Genomic DNA, 15326 nt, shown 5'->3' with positions numbered 1-15326 from the left:
GTAGTGATGATAATTGAATATAATATGATAACAATAATGATAATGATTGTAAAAGCTGTAATTAAAAAACATACCTGTAAAATGCTACTGAAGGAGTTATTTGCAGTTTCCCCTCAAACTGAGCGGTCACAGAAGAGCACAGGTAGGTGGTTGCGATGGAGCGATCAGTCATCCATCAGAGTGTGAACCATCAAAATGTAGATACTCAGTTTATCCTTGAACTATCTACTTCAGCTTCAACACATTACAGTTAAACTCTGCTGTCAGGGGCATAAATAAGACCTATAAAATAACAAGAGAGGTGGAGCAAAGAGGTTGAGTGCGGGGGTGTAATCATGTCTTTACCTTTTATTTAATTGTTTGATGAAGTAGGAATTAATTGTTTAGGGTGGAAAGGTCATGCATACTGAAAATACAACACCTCTATTAAACCACAGTTTAAGACTACATTTATTCCATAATATTGGTCTCCTTGTCAGTAGTTGCAGCTCTTTATTATCTATGCATGACAGCAAAGAAAGTGACTCAGCCATATTGTTCTAGGCACAACGTATACTGCTTGTTTCCACTCAGCCGAGGGTGAATTGATCACCACAGGACTGGAGAAGAGCCAAAACAGGAAGAGGAAACCCCAGAGCTTTTCAGACATGGCAAAGGTTATAAATAGTACAGTGTTCATATTCTAAGCAGGTGATAGGTGAATGAAAGAAAGGGGGAATGCTGTTTCAACTGCCACACTGAAGTACAGCTAACATGTCAGTGCAGCGAGAAAAAAACGTTTAAACTTTATAATAACATAACACAGACAGGGGCGATTTAGTTTCAATACTTTCAGCACACTCTGTTGCAAATACCTCTGTACTTTTGCTTCAGTTGAATTTTGAGTCGTTTTACAGTGTGGTGTTTCTGCTTTCATTAAAGGAAATAATCCAAACCACATTAATAATGTGGTTTGTTGTGATTTCCACTCCATAACCATTTTATTACACATTGCTCCACAGGTGCTTGATGGCAACAGTAGTACTAGTAGCTCTATCTCCTAGTTGGACACTTTTTTTTATCCAGAGTACAAAAAGACAGAAGAGTCAGAAGACACAGAGACAAATCCAACCTCTCCTATTGTCTCAGTATGCTCCAGTAAGGACATCCAGGATGCAGCAAAGGCAGACCTGACCTCTGACCTTCTGGAGTTAGGAATGGTTAGTAATGTGGACATCATGCCAGAGACCAAAAACTTTGTCCCTTACTGCCTCATGTCAACTAGAGGAGCATCATGAAGTGAGACAAGTGGTGTCTCCAGTGTCACAAACATGGACTCACCACCGGCACCCTCAGGACAAGATGGTCCTGAGTCCTGGTCTCAAACCAGATGAAATTATCAAGACAGCCAGCAGCAGCTTGACATCAAGCTCTTTGTCTTATAAAGAAATGTCTCCCACTGCTTCAATGGCCCTGCTGAGGACATCAGACAGACCTGAGCTCTGTTAATCTGGACCTGATGGATGTGGACGATAAGGATGTCACACAAGAAGAGGACGATTTCTGCCTCAAAACCATCCAACATCAGCCAGCAGAGTGTCACAGAGAGAGGTCTTAAGTCATGTCCCTGCAGGGGCTCAATCCCAGGACCTACAGGACAGGAGCCGGACCCACATTTGGACGGTTCCCAAGACAACAGTGGAGCAGCAATTTCTCAGATTTTACGCAGCTTCCTGTAGAGGCACAAAAGGCTTCACACAACCTTTTTTTAAGCATATGCAGTAGCACTCCCTCAGACTTGCACACAGACTCTGATGTGTCAGTGGAGGTCCCCTTTAGCATCAAAATGAGTCTTTCTCTGGGAGGCATGCTCAGTGCGTACAGACAGGTGATACATTAAAGGAAAAACCTGGATAAACAAAAAATATCAGGCAACGGTCTCCAACATCATATGTTGATCTAAGGAATACAAAAATGAAAGTAATCTGTGCCCAGACTTCAATAGTGAGTGTCTCTAGCGCCATCTCTTGGCTGAGCTCAATCTTTAAAACTGGCTCCTATTTTTGTTCATCATGTGGAATTGATCTGTTTTGCGAGCTAAATGACAAAATGAATAAACAAACAAACAAAGCACTTAGTAATAGATATTATCAACACAGAGTTTCTGTTTAATTCGACAGATGATCCATACATAACAATGGCGCCACAATGTTTTCACTGAAGTGAGTCATGAATAACTTGTTCGATCTCAACAAGAGGAGTTTAAGACATCTTCATGTAGATGTCAGTGAAATCTGAGTGAGAAATTGCATCAGTGCGGATGAATGGACGCCTGAAGTGGCATCACGCTGAAACAAAACTTTGAACATTTGTTGATGGCTGTTTCTTAACACGTGACTTTGTGGGCATGACGTGCAGCCTCTCACAGCTGCAGTCACATAAACACTTGTCCCCCGCTTGTAAATCAGTTTCCCTCATTCTCCCTCACAAACACACAGACACACACGCATTAAAATAAGATAAACACCGTGAGACCCAACTTTGTTTCTTCAGCAGATGACGCAGAGCGATATGTTTGTATTACTTCCTCTGGCAGTTGTGAAATGTGCATATTTTTGGAGTGGAATCCTGAATGGAAAATCACCCTGAGTAACTATAAGCTGTTCATTGTTCCACACGTGACAAAGCATATAAAGGTATTTGTCAGTGTCACAAATTATACTAAAGTAAAATGTTTCAAATAAAATTTAAAGGGTCATTGGATTAGATTAGGGATATTAGCATTTTTGGTTCAAATCAAACAAAAAATGTCTTTAATTTAAAAAGAATTCTTCATACGTTTATTGTTTCTGGCTGGTGCTCATGTGTAATTAAGCCGGAAAATCAATCTTCATAAAGTGGACAGAGATTAGTAATCAGATGTATCTGAGTAATGTCAGATAACTTGCCAAAGGAGTAACAGACCATATTTTTCATGTGCTGGTTGGTTTGGATGAATCTTATCCCACCTGAGCTCATGGGACTTCATGAGAGACTCTTACAGTAAACTGGACGGAAGAAGCCCATACATAGTGTTTGAACACAGGTCTTCCTCCCAGCATTAAATCACAGTTTAATTTGTCTGACTCATACATTACTCCCATGAAGAAGGACCTCCTTCTCCTAACTCCTTTATAAGGGCAGAAAACTTGCTCCTGTTTAGAATTTTGATTGAAAAGAACTGGCTTGTACAGAGCCATATATCAACTATTTATTTCAGTATATTATTGAGCTATTTATTTTTATTTATTCCTTATTTATCTTCTTTCGAGGCTAATCTTTATTTTTTCCAGATGTTCTTGTTTCCACACACCTCGTTCTCTTACCTGTCTTGTTTTCTCTTAATCATCCAGCTGCCTTTCTCTCTGTCGTTTTATCTCACTGACTCCAACCCACTTCTATCCTTTAATAGTCAAGTCAGAGAGGTGCACCTCTACACAGGTATTTATAATACTTTTCATTTTAATACATTTATCAACAGGTGTAATGCAAATATGGGAATATTTATGAGATACTGCTGCTCTTAAATTCCTCATTATCCTTATTTCTTTCCTCTCTCTTTCTCTTTTTTGCAGATAATCACAGGAGAGGGATGTATCTGCAGATGAGCCAGGATGGGACAGTGTCAGGAAGTGATGCTCAGACCCCTTACAGTGAGTATTTGGTAGACAGCATATGTGAGGCCTAATTTAAACTATTTTCCTTTCAATGTCATCCACACAATCTACTGGATCATTTGAGGTCCAGAAAATACAAAAAACAGCGTAAGACATATGAAGAAGACACATGTTTTAATGTTTGTGTGTTTCCAGGTGTGCTGGAGATGAAATCAGTTAAACCAGGCCATGTGGTCATCAAGGGACAGTCATCGTCTCTGTTTCTCTGTTTGGACAGTGGAGGCCATTTGATGGGGCAGGTACGAGTGAGCAAAGAAAACTTTAATGTAAAATCTCTGTCCTCCCTGTCCTTCACTGACAGTTTACATGTGTTGTCCCTTTCAGAGGCTCTACACAGAGGCTGACTGCACCTTCAGAGAGCTGCTGCTGGCAGACGGATACACCCGTTTCCTCTCCTCACACCATGGATCTCCTGTGTCTCTGGCATCAAAACATTCCCCAGACCGACACTCAGTCCCCTTCACTCGATTCCTACCACTCAGGAATACTTTGGCAGGAGAGAGTGTGTCTGAACAGCCACAAAACACTCAGAGATCTTTCAACCTGGACTCTGATGATCTTCTTGGAATGGGTCTAAATGCGATGGTAAGTCCTCAGTTCTCAGTGGACAAGTAAAAAATGAGTTGAACAGATATTCAACTGTATGTGGACCTTCTATAAATGTATTTTTTTATTGACCAGGTAAAGCCTGCAGACTTGATTTTTGTTATGAGATGAGTAGCTCCGTCATATTGGTTCTCAACATGTTTTCTATGCAGTTAATGTAATTTATTTATTTATTGTGTATCGGTGTATTTCTTATGGTTATTTAAAAACTGAATCGTTTTGACTTCGGTTTCTGGGATTTTATGGTCAGCTGTTTGAGAGTGTATTTGTGTCTGAATAAAAAAGGCCTGTGTTGCACCATCTTTTGGAGTTTCTCTAAACTGGATGTGTCTGGAAAGTCCAACAAGCTTATGTTTGTGCTACTCGGGTGTGTTTGTCAGTGCAGAGAGAATCAAAATAAACATTATTTAAATTTCACTATTGTTTGTCTTTTCACTTCTGTTTTAAACAGGAAGGATCTATATATGTGTATCTATTTATAATGAAGCCATTGCACAGGTATGCTGCTCAGTGCCAGAGCTTTCATGGTGGAGAGAGGGAGGGAGGAAGTGGGCTCATCTTTGTGAGAGCAGGAGTGCTCTCTAGTGGACAAATTAGTAATGATGGAAAGAAGGTTCCTTAAACCTCTTTGTTTATGGGCTCTAATGAGAGCCATAAACAAAGTGGTGGCGGTGTGTGTGTGTGTGTGTGTGTGTGTGTGTGTGTGTGTGTGTGTGTGTGTGTGTGTGTGTGTGTGTGTGTGTGTGTGTGTGTGTGTGTGTGCACGTGTGTAAGTCTGTCTGTGTGGCCCAAAATAATAAGAAATATAACAAAATAATAATTTAGATCTACCTTGGTTGGTCACATGATCAACAACGTGCCCTCACTCTGCCATCGCTGCCCTGACGTGCCCAGACCTGCTGCTAATCGCTAAGCTGCTGGATGCAGGGGGGGCCAAAGGGTGCTGCCCCTTTGCCCCTTGATGCCCAAAGTGCCCTTTTGTCAGAGTGATTTTTTTTTTTTTTTGGTAAGTGTGTGTGTGTGTGTGTGTGTGTGTGTGTGTGTGTGTGTGTGTGTGTGTGTGTGTGTGTGTGTGTGTGTGTGTGTAAATCCGTCTGTGTGGCCCATAATAATAATAAATAAAACAAGATAATAATAATTTAGATCTAACTTGGTTGGTCACGGTGGAACAAGTGGTAACACTGTCGCCTCACAGCCAGAAGGTTCCCGGTTCGAATCCCACTGTGGGTGCTGGTGGCGTGTCCTCCACCATGCCTTTGGTGCCTGCTGCTCGAGGAAGAAGGGGCCTTTCTGTGTGGAGTTTGCATGTTCCTCCTTAATAACCCCCACTAAAAACATGCAAGCCGATCACCACCTGACCAATGATGGGTCCCCGGGCGCTGCTGTCGGCCGTGGAGGAATGATGGACCAAGATGGGTCAAATGCGGAGAATTAATTTCACAATAGCATGGCGTGTGCATGTAGGGTGCATGTAATGTGTATGATCAATAAAGTACAGTTTCTTCTTCTTCTTCTTCTTCTTCTTCTTCTTCTTCTTCTTCTTCTTCTTCTTCTTCTTCTTCTTCATCCACAACATGCCCTCATTCTGCCTCGCTGCCCTGACATGCTGCTAATCGCTAAGCTGCTGGAAACGTACGGCCACTGCTAGTCTCGCGAAACCGAAGAAGACCCGAGGGAGTAAACAACTGGTCCGGTGAATAGGTTTTGCAGTGGTATTCGTTTGTGCGCGGTGTATTCTTGCAAGATGACTGAAGTAAGTAATGAACGTCCTCTGTGTCGTCCAACTCTGCACACACTCTTTTTGTTTCTGTATGTTTCTCTTATCATGGGCAAAGTGCAGTAGAGAGATATCATGTGTTATTTTACTGTCAAGCTGTTTTTTCCTATGTTTCTAGAAGCAATGAGGCATAGACTATGTTATTTCACTAAAACTATACAATATGCATATTCACATAATTTTGGACTATTACAGTATAAATACAACAATAATAGAAGAATTTGAATTTTGTTTTTCTCAAACTCTCATTTAAACATATCAGTACTTGTTTGTTTATAATATTTACACACAAATTAAATATAATATGCATACAAATTATATAACTTTTAGAACCTTGCTGTCTTGTGCAAAGTCGATAGTCAAACTGAATAAAAGCACAAAAATATTTAAATGCATGATTTCTATATCATTTAATTATTTTTTACTTTATTGATTTAGCACTAGGAATAATAAAGGGCAGATCAATGGATTAAATTCGTGGCTATACAGTACAATTTTTGAAAAGGTATGAAATGTCATATCAACAGCAGCAGCAGCCTCCTCACCAACCCCCTCAACAGAAGCTGTTTAATGTACCCCATCAGGTAAGACAAAGACTAATTTTGCTTTGCACTGGCCTCTAACAAATATATGAGGTGTGGACAATGATATGGCATGTTGTGATTCCATGTTACATTCTTTATGAATATGGGTTGCTACCATTCATCCGGTTATATTGCAAGGTATGTTTCTGTATGGTGTTTCAAATTCGTGCTCCATGTGCCCCCTTTTAGCTTTGAGCACCTGCCCCTCCAAAGGTCTCTGCACGGCCCTGCATTTGAGTCCTGTGTGTTTGGGTTGTACAAACCTAAAGTTTCTCAGGTGTTATACAGTATACATACTGCATACTGTATTTAATGAATGAATTGTCTTCATTGTATATTCATCAGTGTTGTTGCAATGTTGAAAATCCGACTCATATAAATATATATGTCTTTTTATTGTCTGTTAAACTAACTGCCTCAACCAGTAATGTACCACTTGCAATTGTACATTTCACATACCTTCCATGGGTCATCACGGTGATGTCGTGGAAAGTCTTGGATGTTCCAGTGAAACCAGAACACTTGATTTCAGTTCCAGTGAAATCGAGAGCAACATTATTGGAAGCTACTGCTTATAACAGCTTAGTAGCTTTGGAAAAGGTCGGTCACGGCCACACTAAAGTGAAACACATAGTCAACCTGGCAGCCTTCCGTGACTACATGTTGTGCTTGGAGATGCAGTCGCCTAAGCTGTGAAGGATTGAGTATCACTGTGTTTCTCTAGTTTGCTATGTCTCATAACCTAAAATAACACTGCTAGGCCATATATCACGGGCAAATATGATTTTTTTCGGTGGCACCATTCAAGTTTAAATTGTTTCTCTAAATAATTACCGAATACCACAGGCAACTATCAGTAACACTGCTTCTTTTAAGAAAATTAATAAAATATAGTCTTTATTAAAAACACTGAGTACATAAGTAAGATGCTAAATACAGACGTTTTGCCATAGCAATCAAAACTTTCCTCTTTAACACCAATGGGCAACACTGTGTCATTAAGCAATGCTACAGTGTTGTCTTACAGCATGATAAAGGTCATGTCAGCGACTTCAGGTCACATAAGCCAAAACTACACAAATGTGAACTTTGTACATTACTTACAGAAGAATGTTGAGAATGTGGGGTTGGTTTACGAGGGAGGTCGGCTTTTGATGAGACATGACACCTATATTGCCAATAATCTATCTGCTTCCACTTCACACATTAAGCCACAAAGTGACAGAGCTAAGACGTCAGAGTTTCAAGGCACAGAGCAGACATTCAGAAAGCCATTTTCATCTCTAATACAAGCTGATAGCATTACTTAATGACAGCTCATACTATATCTATATCATGACCCTGAGAATGTAAAACTCTGTCTTTTTTAAGCTTTATTGTACAAAAGTTGCCTTTCAGCAACGTTTGGCTGGCGAGTGCGGCAATAAATATCTAGAAATGAACAAGTAAAGGCAATAAAAAGCATTTAGTAGCCATATTAGTCCTACATTTATGATTTTACTTCATGGTTTGCCATTTTCTCTTGGTCAGTATTTTTCTGCAGGACTCATATTTTTCATTCTACTTCATTTACTTCATCGTGTTTTTGTCAAATGGCAAAACAAAACAACACTCACCCTCCCTACACTTGTGTAACCAGTGGTTCCCTCAGATACGTATTTCCTCCTCTGAACTCTGTGCTCTGCCCTGTACACAGTCCACCCAGCAAGGTCCCATTCAAAGGATTGCAGATACCTTCAATGGCATAATAATCTCCCTCTGGATCTCTATCCTCTTCGTCTATTTCCTCTCCTTCTGGCTCCTCGTCGTGCCACAGACTGGTCTGGACATGGGTGTACTCGGTTCGATCCTCACATTCAGTCTCTCGATGGTAAAAGTAGCTAAAGTTGGACACTATGACGGGCACTGGCAGCGAGATGGTCAGCACACCAGCGATGGCGCACATTGAGCCCACCAGCTTTCCCCACACTGTCTCTGGGTACATGTCACCATAGCCCACTGTGGTCATGGTGACAACTGCCCACCAGAAGGCATGTGGTATACTGATGAAAGCTGTGTTGGTGTGGTCAGCCTCAGCAAAGTATATGGCGCTGGAGAAGAGGATGACGCCAATGAACAGGAAGAAGATAAGCAGGCCCAGTTCCCGCATGCTGGCCCTCAGTGTCTGACCAAGGATCTGAAGGCCCTTAGAGTGACGAGACAACTTGAAGATCCTGAACACCCTCACCAACCTGATGACTCTAATTATGGCCAAGGATGTGGCTGGAGAGGCATCATTGTCCTTGGCCAGCTCTGTTCCCAGAGTGACAAAATAGGGCAGGATGGCACTGAAATCGATTATGTTCATGACATCCTTGAAGAAACGCATCTTGCTGGGTGAGCAAGTGAAGCGCATGAAGAGCTCGAAGGAGAACCAGCATATACATATGGTCTCCACCAGGAAGAAAGGGTCATGGAAAACACTGTGGGGAGGAGGCATGTTCTCAGATATGTTCTTTGCCTGGGAGTGATACTTGTAAAAATATTCCTGAAAGAAAGGAGACAGACAGGGAATGTATAAGACATAGCTTAACAATCACCTCAACATAAATGAAAATACACAATTAAAACTGTAATTCTGCACATTGATCTTCAAACAATCAGTAATGTGACAAATTAAGGCAATAGTTCAACAAGTTCTGCCACAATTTACATTAGAAGATGCATCACTTTTGAGTCTGTACGATAAATATTCAGTTAAGACCAGCAGTCAGCTAGCTTAGCGTAGCACACACCAGGGGGAAACAGCTAGCCTGCCGCTGTCCAAAAGTAACAAAATCCACCTCTCATAAACCCTCCATAAAAAGGCAAATTAACATTTTTATATTCCAGTTTTTGTACAAATATAAAAAAAATACACAATGTGTTAGTGCTTTTGGAGGAGATACAAGCTAACTGTTTTCCCTTCTTACCAGTCTTTATGCTAAGCTAGGCTGCTCCAGCTACATTTTCACCATACAGTCATGCGAGTGGCCTCTTTCTTCTCATCTAAGCCTAGGCAAGGAGAGAATAAACTTATTTCCCCAAATGTCAAACTGTTCCTCCCGGGCTACTACTACTTACATAATTTTACAAACTGCTACTGAGCTGCTGTTTTCATGGTATTCTAATAAACTACAGAGAACTTCAGTATGCTGTCGGCCATCTCACTAGTTCTCACTTTTGACAACATCATAAAAGCGTTGGACATCTGCGGCTTGACATTTCAATCATAGCTGCACCTGTCTCTTTTTCAGGCCACCTGTCTTTCCGTCGTTCCTGTCAGTTAGCATTACATCCAAGCCTTGGATACTGGCTGTTTGAAGCATCTTATACTCGACGTCAAGTTGAAAGTGTGAAAACGGATGACACGGATATAAAGGGATCAGTTTAGTATGCTGTGATGGCTTGTGTGTACCATATCAAGCTTCAGGGTAATTTAAAAAAACTTAGTATTTCTTATGACTTTCCAGTAGCCAGTCAGTGCTAGTGTTTATTACTATAGGTGGACATCTATGTGTTGATCTGCTCCAAGGGCTCTCCTAAGCCTAAATATAACCATGTGAGATCTCTGAAAAGGAAACATGAGAGCGTCTTGCTGCACCGTTCCTCATCCATCTGCACCTTCATAGCTATCCCATCTCCCTGGCCTCTGCTGCAATGTAACATTGCCAATGCAGTTCAGTGGGTCTGCCGCAGACTTGGACCAGAGTGAGTTACAGTAGTTTCCTGGCACATCCCTTGTGCAAAGGCAGCTTGGCCTAGCACAGCAGTCCTGCAGGAATGTGTTAACATGACCCAACGTACGCTGCTCATCCTGTGAGACCTTTTAGTCTCCGGTACTAAGCCACCGGAAGGCTTTGGCTCACCTCTGCCTATGTGTTCGGTCACTTGTGTGACCTTTTTTCAACACACCTAACTGTCTCCTCCATACCCTGTCTACCCTTCTCTCCTTTTATTTGTACCCCAAGCCAGACCCGTTACTCTGTACCCTTTAGCACTTCCTGAATCCAAGTGTATCAAATTTAACAGCCGACTAAAATAATCACACCATGAGCTTCCTGGAGTCTCTCTCTCCCTCTCTCTCTGGTCTCCCTCCAGACATTTTGGCAAATTGCTGTCCGCATGTCAGTATTTTTCCTCAGACTGTAGTAGTCACCAAGTGTGTGTTTACCTAAACACCTGCTTCTTGTCATATCACGTTTCCGTTTGACCCCAGGCAGTCACACACATCCCATTCAAGAACTCATACCCATGCTGTTTGATTGGTGTGATGCTGAACATAAAACCATGATATAAAAACATAAAAATGATTGATTAGAAAGGTTACTTTTCCAAATGACTACTAGTCTTATATTCTCTCATATCAAAGCCTTACCTTTGACTTACCGATACCCAACACCAATTTGAAACCTTTTCTTAATTTAATCTTCACTTTCCTCTGTCGACATTCCCATTCCCAACACTGCTGGCATTATTGCGAAATGTTATTATTATTTCCTACCTCCCGTGTCTCTTTCTCATTTCTGAAGTCAGGCAGCGTCTCCAGGCAGAAGATGAGGATTGACACCACAATGACCATCACACTGATGATGGCTATGATACGAGCGCCCGATGAGGACTCAGGGTGCTCAAACAGCATCCACAGTCTTTTCTGGATCTCATTGGATGGCAACGGGCTCGCCTCCTCTTTTGGAAAACCTTCGTCATCCTTAAAGCGGTTCATGATCTCCTCCCCAAGCTCATAGAACAACAGTTCATCCATGAAGATGTCCAGGGGTATGTTGGCAGGCCTCCGAAGCCTTCCACCTGACTGGTAAAAGTACAGAATGGCATCAAAGCAGGCCCGATTGCGGTCCAGGAAGAGTTCATTTCGAAGTGGGTCAAAATACCGCGATCTCCGCCTAGGGTCACCAAGCAAGGAGTCAGGGAATTGGGCTAAGGTGCGAAGCTGAGTTTCATAGCGCATCCCTGAGACGTTGATGGCCAGTCTTTCACTCAGCGAACATCCATTCCTCCACAGAGACCCGGAACGCCGGCTCTCTTTCTTCTTCTCTTTCTCATTCCCTTTGACCTCCTTCTCTCCTTTCTCCTCACTGTTGAGCTGGTTCTTCAGCTGTTTATCTTTCTCTCCATCACTGTCTTTCCTTCTGCCACCCCTCTTGTCTTCATGTGGGTCAATGCTGTCCATGCCAGGCCAGGGAGAGCAACACACCACTCTCCTGAGAATTTGTAGAACAACTGGACTTAAAAGCAAACCGTGTCTGAAACCAGAGTGATATTTCCATCAGTGGATTATCAGTTGAGAAGCATTACATGTGGTGTTAGAAGCAAATGGCTGAAGGGGAGATACTGTACAAGTGTCTGTTTGTGTGGTGAATATTTTCATTACACATTCACCCACAAAGTTGCTAAAATTTCTTTGAAATCTTGCTTAATAATTCTATTTAAAAGGTGAACTGTGGATTAGAAAAATATACAAACAACAGGCAATGTTAGTCCCCAGTTAGTGAGATGAAAGCATTTACTCACTAAGTGCAGACAGAGGCTAATACCAGGACGAAAAATCACATTGTTCGTCTCATGTGGCTCATCAGGTTGTCCGTCTTTCTCTCTGTCATCATGTCTGTCTGACTACAAAGTCCCTGTTTGGCTTGTTTGCTCTACCTTCAGTCCACTGGCAGTCCAGCTAATCTCTCTGAGCAGCTCGTGCACAAACTGTGCTTCCAGTTGTTTGCTGAGGGAACATCCAGGATCTTGCCCTGTCCCTTCCTGCCTCACGTTGTCTGTCTTGAAATTTTTTGGGAATGCTGTCCCGTTGAAATTCAATCTCTAGACCTCTCCAACCCCTCCCTGTCCTTTCCCTCCATTTCAGCTATGGGGCAAGGCAACCTTCAACCTCCCTATCAAATGTCACCTCTGCCTGGCAGTGCATGTTGTTACCCTCTCTAACAAGCATGGTACCCTGACTGACAGAGGTCCTCACTCAATGCATTTGGGGCTTTTTTTATTTAAAAGTGTCTTATCTAAGAATAGGAAACAATGGAACTGTAGCAACAGTCACAGAAGAAAACATAAACATATAGCTTAGTCTTTTCAAGATAATCAGAAAATATTTAAACTTAGATTACTTTGATTGTTAATTTTGACAAATGGCTATGCTTTGTATGGACCAGTTGTCATTGTTTTGCATTGTGGTCGGGATTTATACTGGCATGGTTTAGGGTATGTTGGTTAATAATATTTTTCAGAAATCCTTTTGATTGCATTTTTTTTTAAATTTCCCAAAACTATAATTAATGTTATCTAAATCAAAACCATGATAACATGACATTGCATGAACACAATACAAGCATGTGTTTCCAGTTAACAGTTATTGCGTAATCATACTATAAAATACTCTGGTGCACACTTTTATAGCTGGCAGTATCATATTACTCTTTCTATACTTTGCTGCCACTAATCTCACCACTATGTCACTTTGCTTGAGATGATATATTACAGCTGAAGTACAATGCCAGTTGTAGGTACTGCATATGAATTTGCCTGTAATGTGAGTTTAATTGCTCTTGTATAGATTCTCCTTTATTTTGTTGTATTCTCATACATTTCACATGCAGTGTCAGCAAGAAGCTTGGATTAACCTTCTCATTCAATGGTTTTCTTTATTTTAATCAGTGTGTCCTTAACATAAGGTTCCAAGGATGTTTGTTGATGTAACATCAAGGGAGAGAGCAACAGAGGCTCATAGCTGTAAGCATTTATATCTGTAGTAGGCTAGCACACCTTCCTTCACTGCCCAAAAGTAGCCAACACTGCTTTCAAGGAACTTTATGTAAGAATTTTAGTTAACATTCATAACATAAAGTAGAAGAGTGTGAAGAAAAATTAGTTTTGACATTATGTCAAAGACGGCTATGCATTGCGTTGCATATGGTATATGAAATGAAATTAGCATGGTAACCAGCTAGCCCTGGCAGCTCTTGTGATACCACTTTGTACCTCATGGGGTGATAGCGAGTCACTGTAGCATCCAGGCTGTCCTTAGTCCAACATGAGAGGATGAAGAAGGAGTGAAGAAGTCAGTGATGCTGAAGGTACTTTTTCCTTTCTTAGAAGACACCCCAACTTTCTGGTGAGATGTTTGTCTTGTTGTTTGCATTGAGTATAATTTCCGACAGGTGGTCAGTTCTTACATATAGCAGTGTGTATAGTTGTGTGTTACTTGTTGAAAGGAAGCAGAAAGTGCTGTGTTAGCCACCAACTTCATGTGATTATTTTATATGTAGTAAAATTGTGGTGGTTTTTGTATTGTGTAGCCTAGTTGTAATGTTAGTATTGACATAGCTGTTCTGCTAGCTGTGCAGTGAATTGAGAAGGATAATTTGTATTAATAGACGCTTATGTGGAAAATAGTAGGAAAAGTGGGCGTAAAAGTGGGAGTAGGCCATCTGTTTTCAAGTGGTGCAAAATAAAGTTTATTTATGCCTCAGCAGAAATGTATTGTTGGATAAAGAGACTCACCTTTTTGCTCAACTCATTTGATAGCATAATAATCATGATTTCACTAATGCAAGTTTTGTTTAGCTTGGTCATGTTTTCCTCATTTGAGGATGATGATTCTGTGAGATCACAGAAAACTGGACCCTTCTTGCCGTCTTGCCTTTTGTTGTTGTTTTTTTCAGCAATGTCTGAAATATGAGGTGGAATCATGGGGTTGCCTCACATAATAATGATAATACTAGCATAATAATAATTATAATAACATAAATAATGGAAATTTAGCCATTTTGTTTTGGTTTTTTTCATTGAAGGCGGGTCCTTCCAAATGTGGAGATCATTTAGAGTCTGTGGTTAAAACAATAAAACAGAAAAACAAAACAAAACTAACATTAAATCAATTATATTTACTGTTGTTTGTTGTTGGTCTTCACCCTCCTCAATCTATCAAAACAGACACTACTGCGTATCACCACCAGAGGGAGGTGATGTTTTGGCACAGAGGAGCAAAAACTGAAAGCGGCCTCTGCCGACATTTCCTCACAGCTGCCTTCAGTCACAAAATAAATACTCTGCTCGCTGGGTTGCAACATTACGTTCCCCCTTGATCACATATCATGTTATCAAATGAGATAACTCAGACTACATGCTATGAATCTGTTGACCTTTTATGTGCCTATGAAGCAATAAGGTCAAGGATATATAGGACAGAATGCAGAGCCAATAAATCAACATGTATGTGGGAATCGACCACAAAATAATACCCCTCCAAAAAATGTTCTGATATTGTTAGCGCTGTGCATCATAATCTTGGAGGAGGCAATGCTTTGCTCCCGGCTATGTAAAAATGGCTTTAAATTCTTCAGCTTTCATGCAGCTATGCAGAGCAATCATGACATCTTGTGACTCCCATGAGATGGCTGTACATACTGTACCACCACAGATTCATCACCATGTGGAACAGTGTGAAACAGATACTGGGTATCCATAAGTAGAAAGAAGATGACTCATTAGAGCACATTACTATTTCTTACCATGTGGTCCATACATCAGCTTATGGTCCTGTGCCTTCATCATGGATATAAGCATTTTCCAAAGGCAGTACTGATTTTTGCTAACCTTGAGCCACTGAGGGGTAATATATTA

General features: G+C 41.0%; 2 protein-coding genes across 2 annotated transcripts; one reads left to right on the top strand and one right to left on the bottom strand.

Annotated features, from left to right (window-relative positions):
• Positions 1-2806: 2806 nt before the first annotated feature.
• Positions 2807-4488, top strand: fgf21 (fibroblast growth factor 21). The gene is made up of 4 exons (XM_070990793.1): positions 2807-3459; positions 3594-3671; positions 3831-3934; positions 4020-4488. Exons 1-4 carry the CDS (start codon positions 3312-3314, stop codon positions 4308-4310), a joined length of 621 nt encoding a protein of 206 aa, XP_070846894.1. The 5' UTR covers positions 2807-3311; the 3' UTR covers positions 4311-4488.
• A 3795-nt stretch (positions 4489-8283) lies between these two features.
• On the bottom strand, positions 8284-12618 carry LOC139349305 (potassium voltage-gated channel subfamily A member 7-like). The gene is made up of 2 exons (XM_070989946.1): positions 11185-12618; positions 8284-9189 (listed from the first exon to the last, which is right to left on the bottom strand). Exons 1-2 carry the CDS (start codon positions 11869-11871, stop codon positions 8284-8286), a joined length of 1593 nt encoding a protein of 530 aa, XP_070846047.1. The 5' UTR covers positions 11872-12618.
• Between the last annotated feature and the right edge of the window lie 2708 nt (positions 12619-15326).

Source organism: Chaetodon trifascialis, chromosome 21 (genome assembly GCF_039877785.1).
Source record: "Chaetodon trifascialis isolate fChaTrf1 chromosome 21, fChaTrf1.hap1, whole genome shotgun sequence".
Lineage (NCBI taxonomy): Eukaryota > Metazoa > Chordata > Actinopteri > Chaetodontiformes > Chaetodontidae > Chaetodon > Chaetodon trifascialis.
This window is presented reverse-complemented; position numbering and strand designations above follow the sequence as displayed.

Coding starts and splice junctions, on each gene's coding strand:
- LOC139349305 (XM_070989946.1), bottom strand. CDS start 11,871: ATGGACAGCATTGACCCACATGAAGACAAGAGGGGTGGCAGAAGGAAA. Junction 9,190..11,184: donor ATGAGAAAGAGACACGGGAG/GTAGGAAATAAT, acceptor CCTTTCTTTCAG/GAATATTTTTACAAGTATCA.
- fgf21 (XM_070990793.1), top strand. CDS start 3,312: ATGTTCTTGTTTCCACACACCTCGTTCTCTTACCTGTCTTGTTTTCTC. Junction 3,672..3,830: donor TGATGCTCAGACCCCTTACA/GTGAGTATTTGG, acceptor GTGTGTTTCCAG/GTGTGCTGGAGATGAAATCA. Junction 3,935..4,019: donor GAGGCCATTTGATGGGGCAG/GTACGAGTGAGC, acceptor TGTCCCTTTCAG/AGGCTCTACACAGAGGCTGA.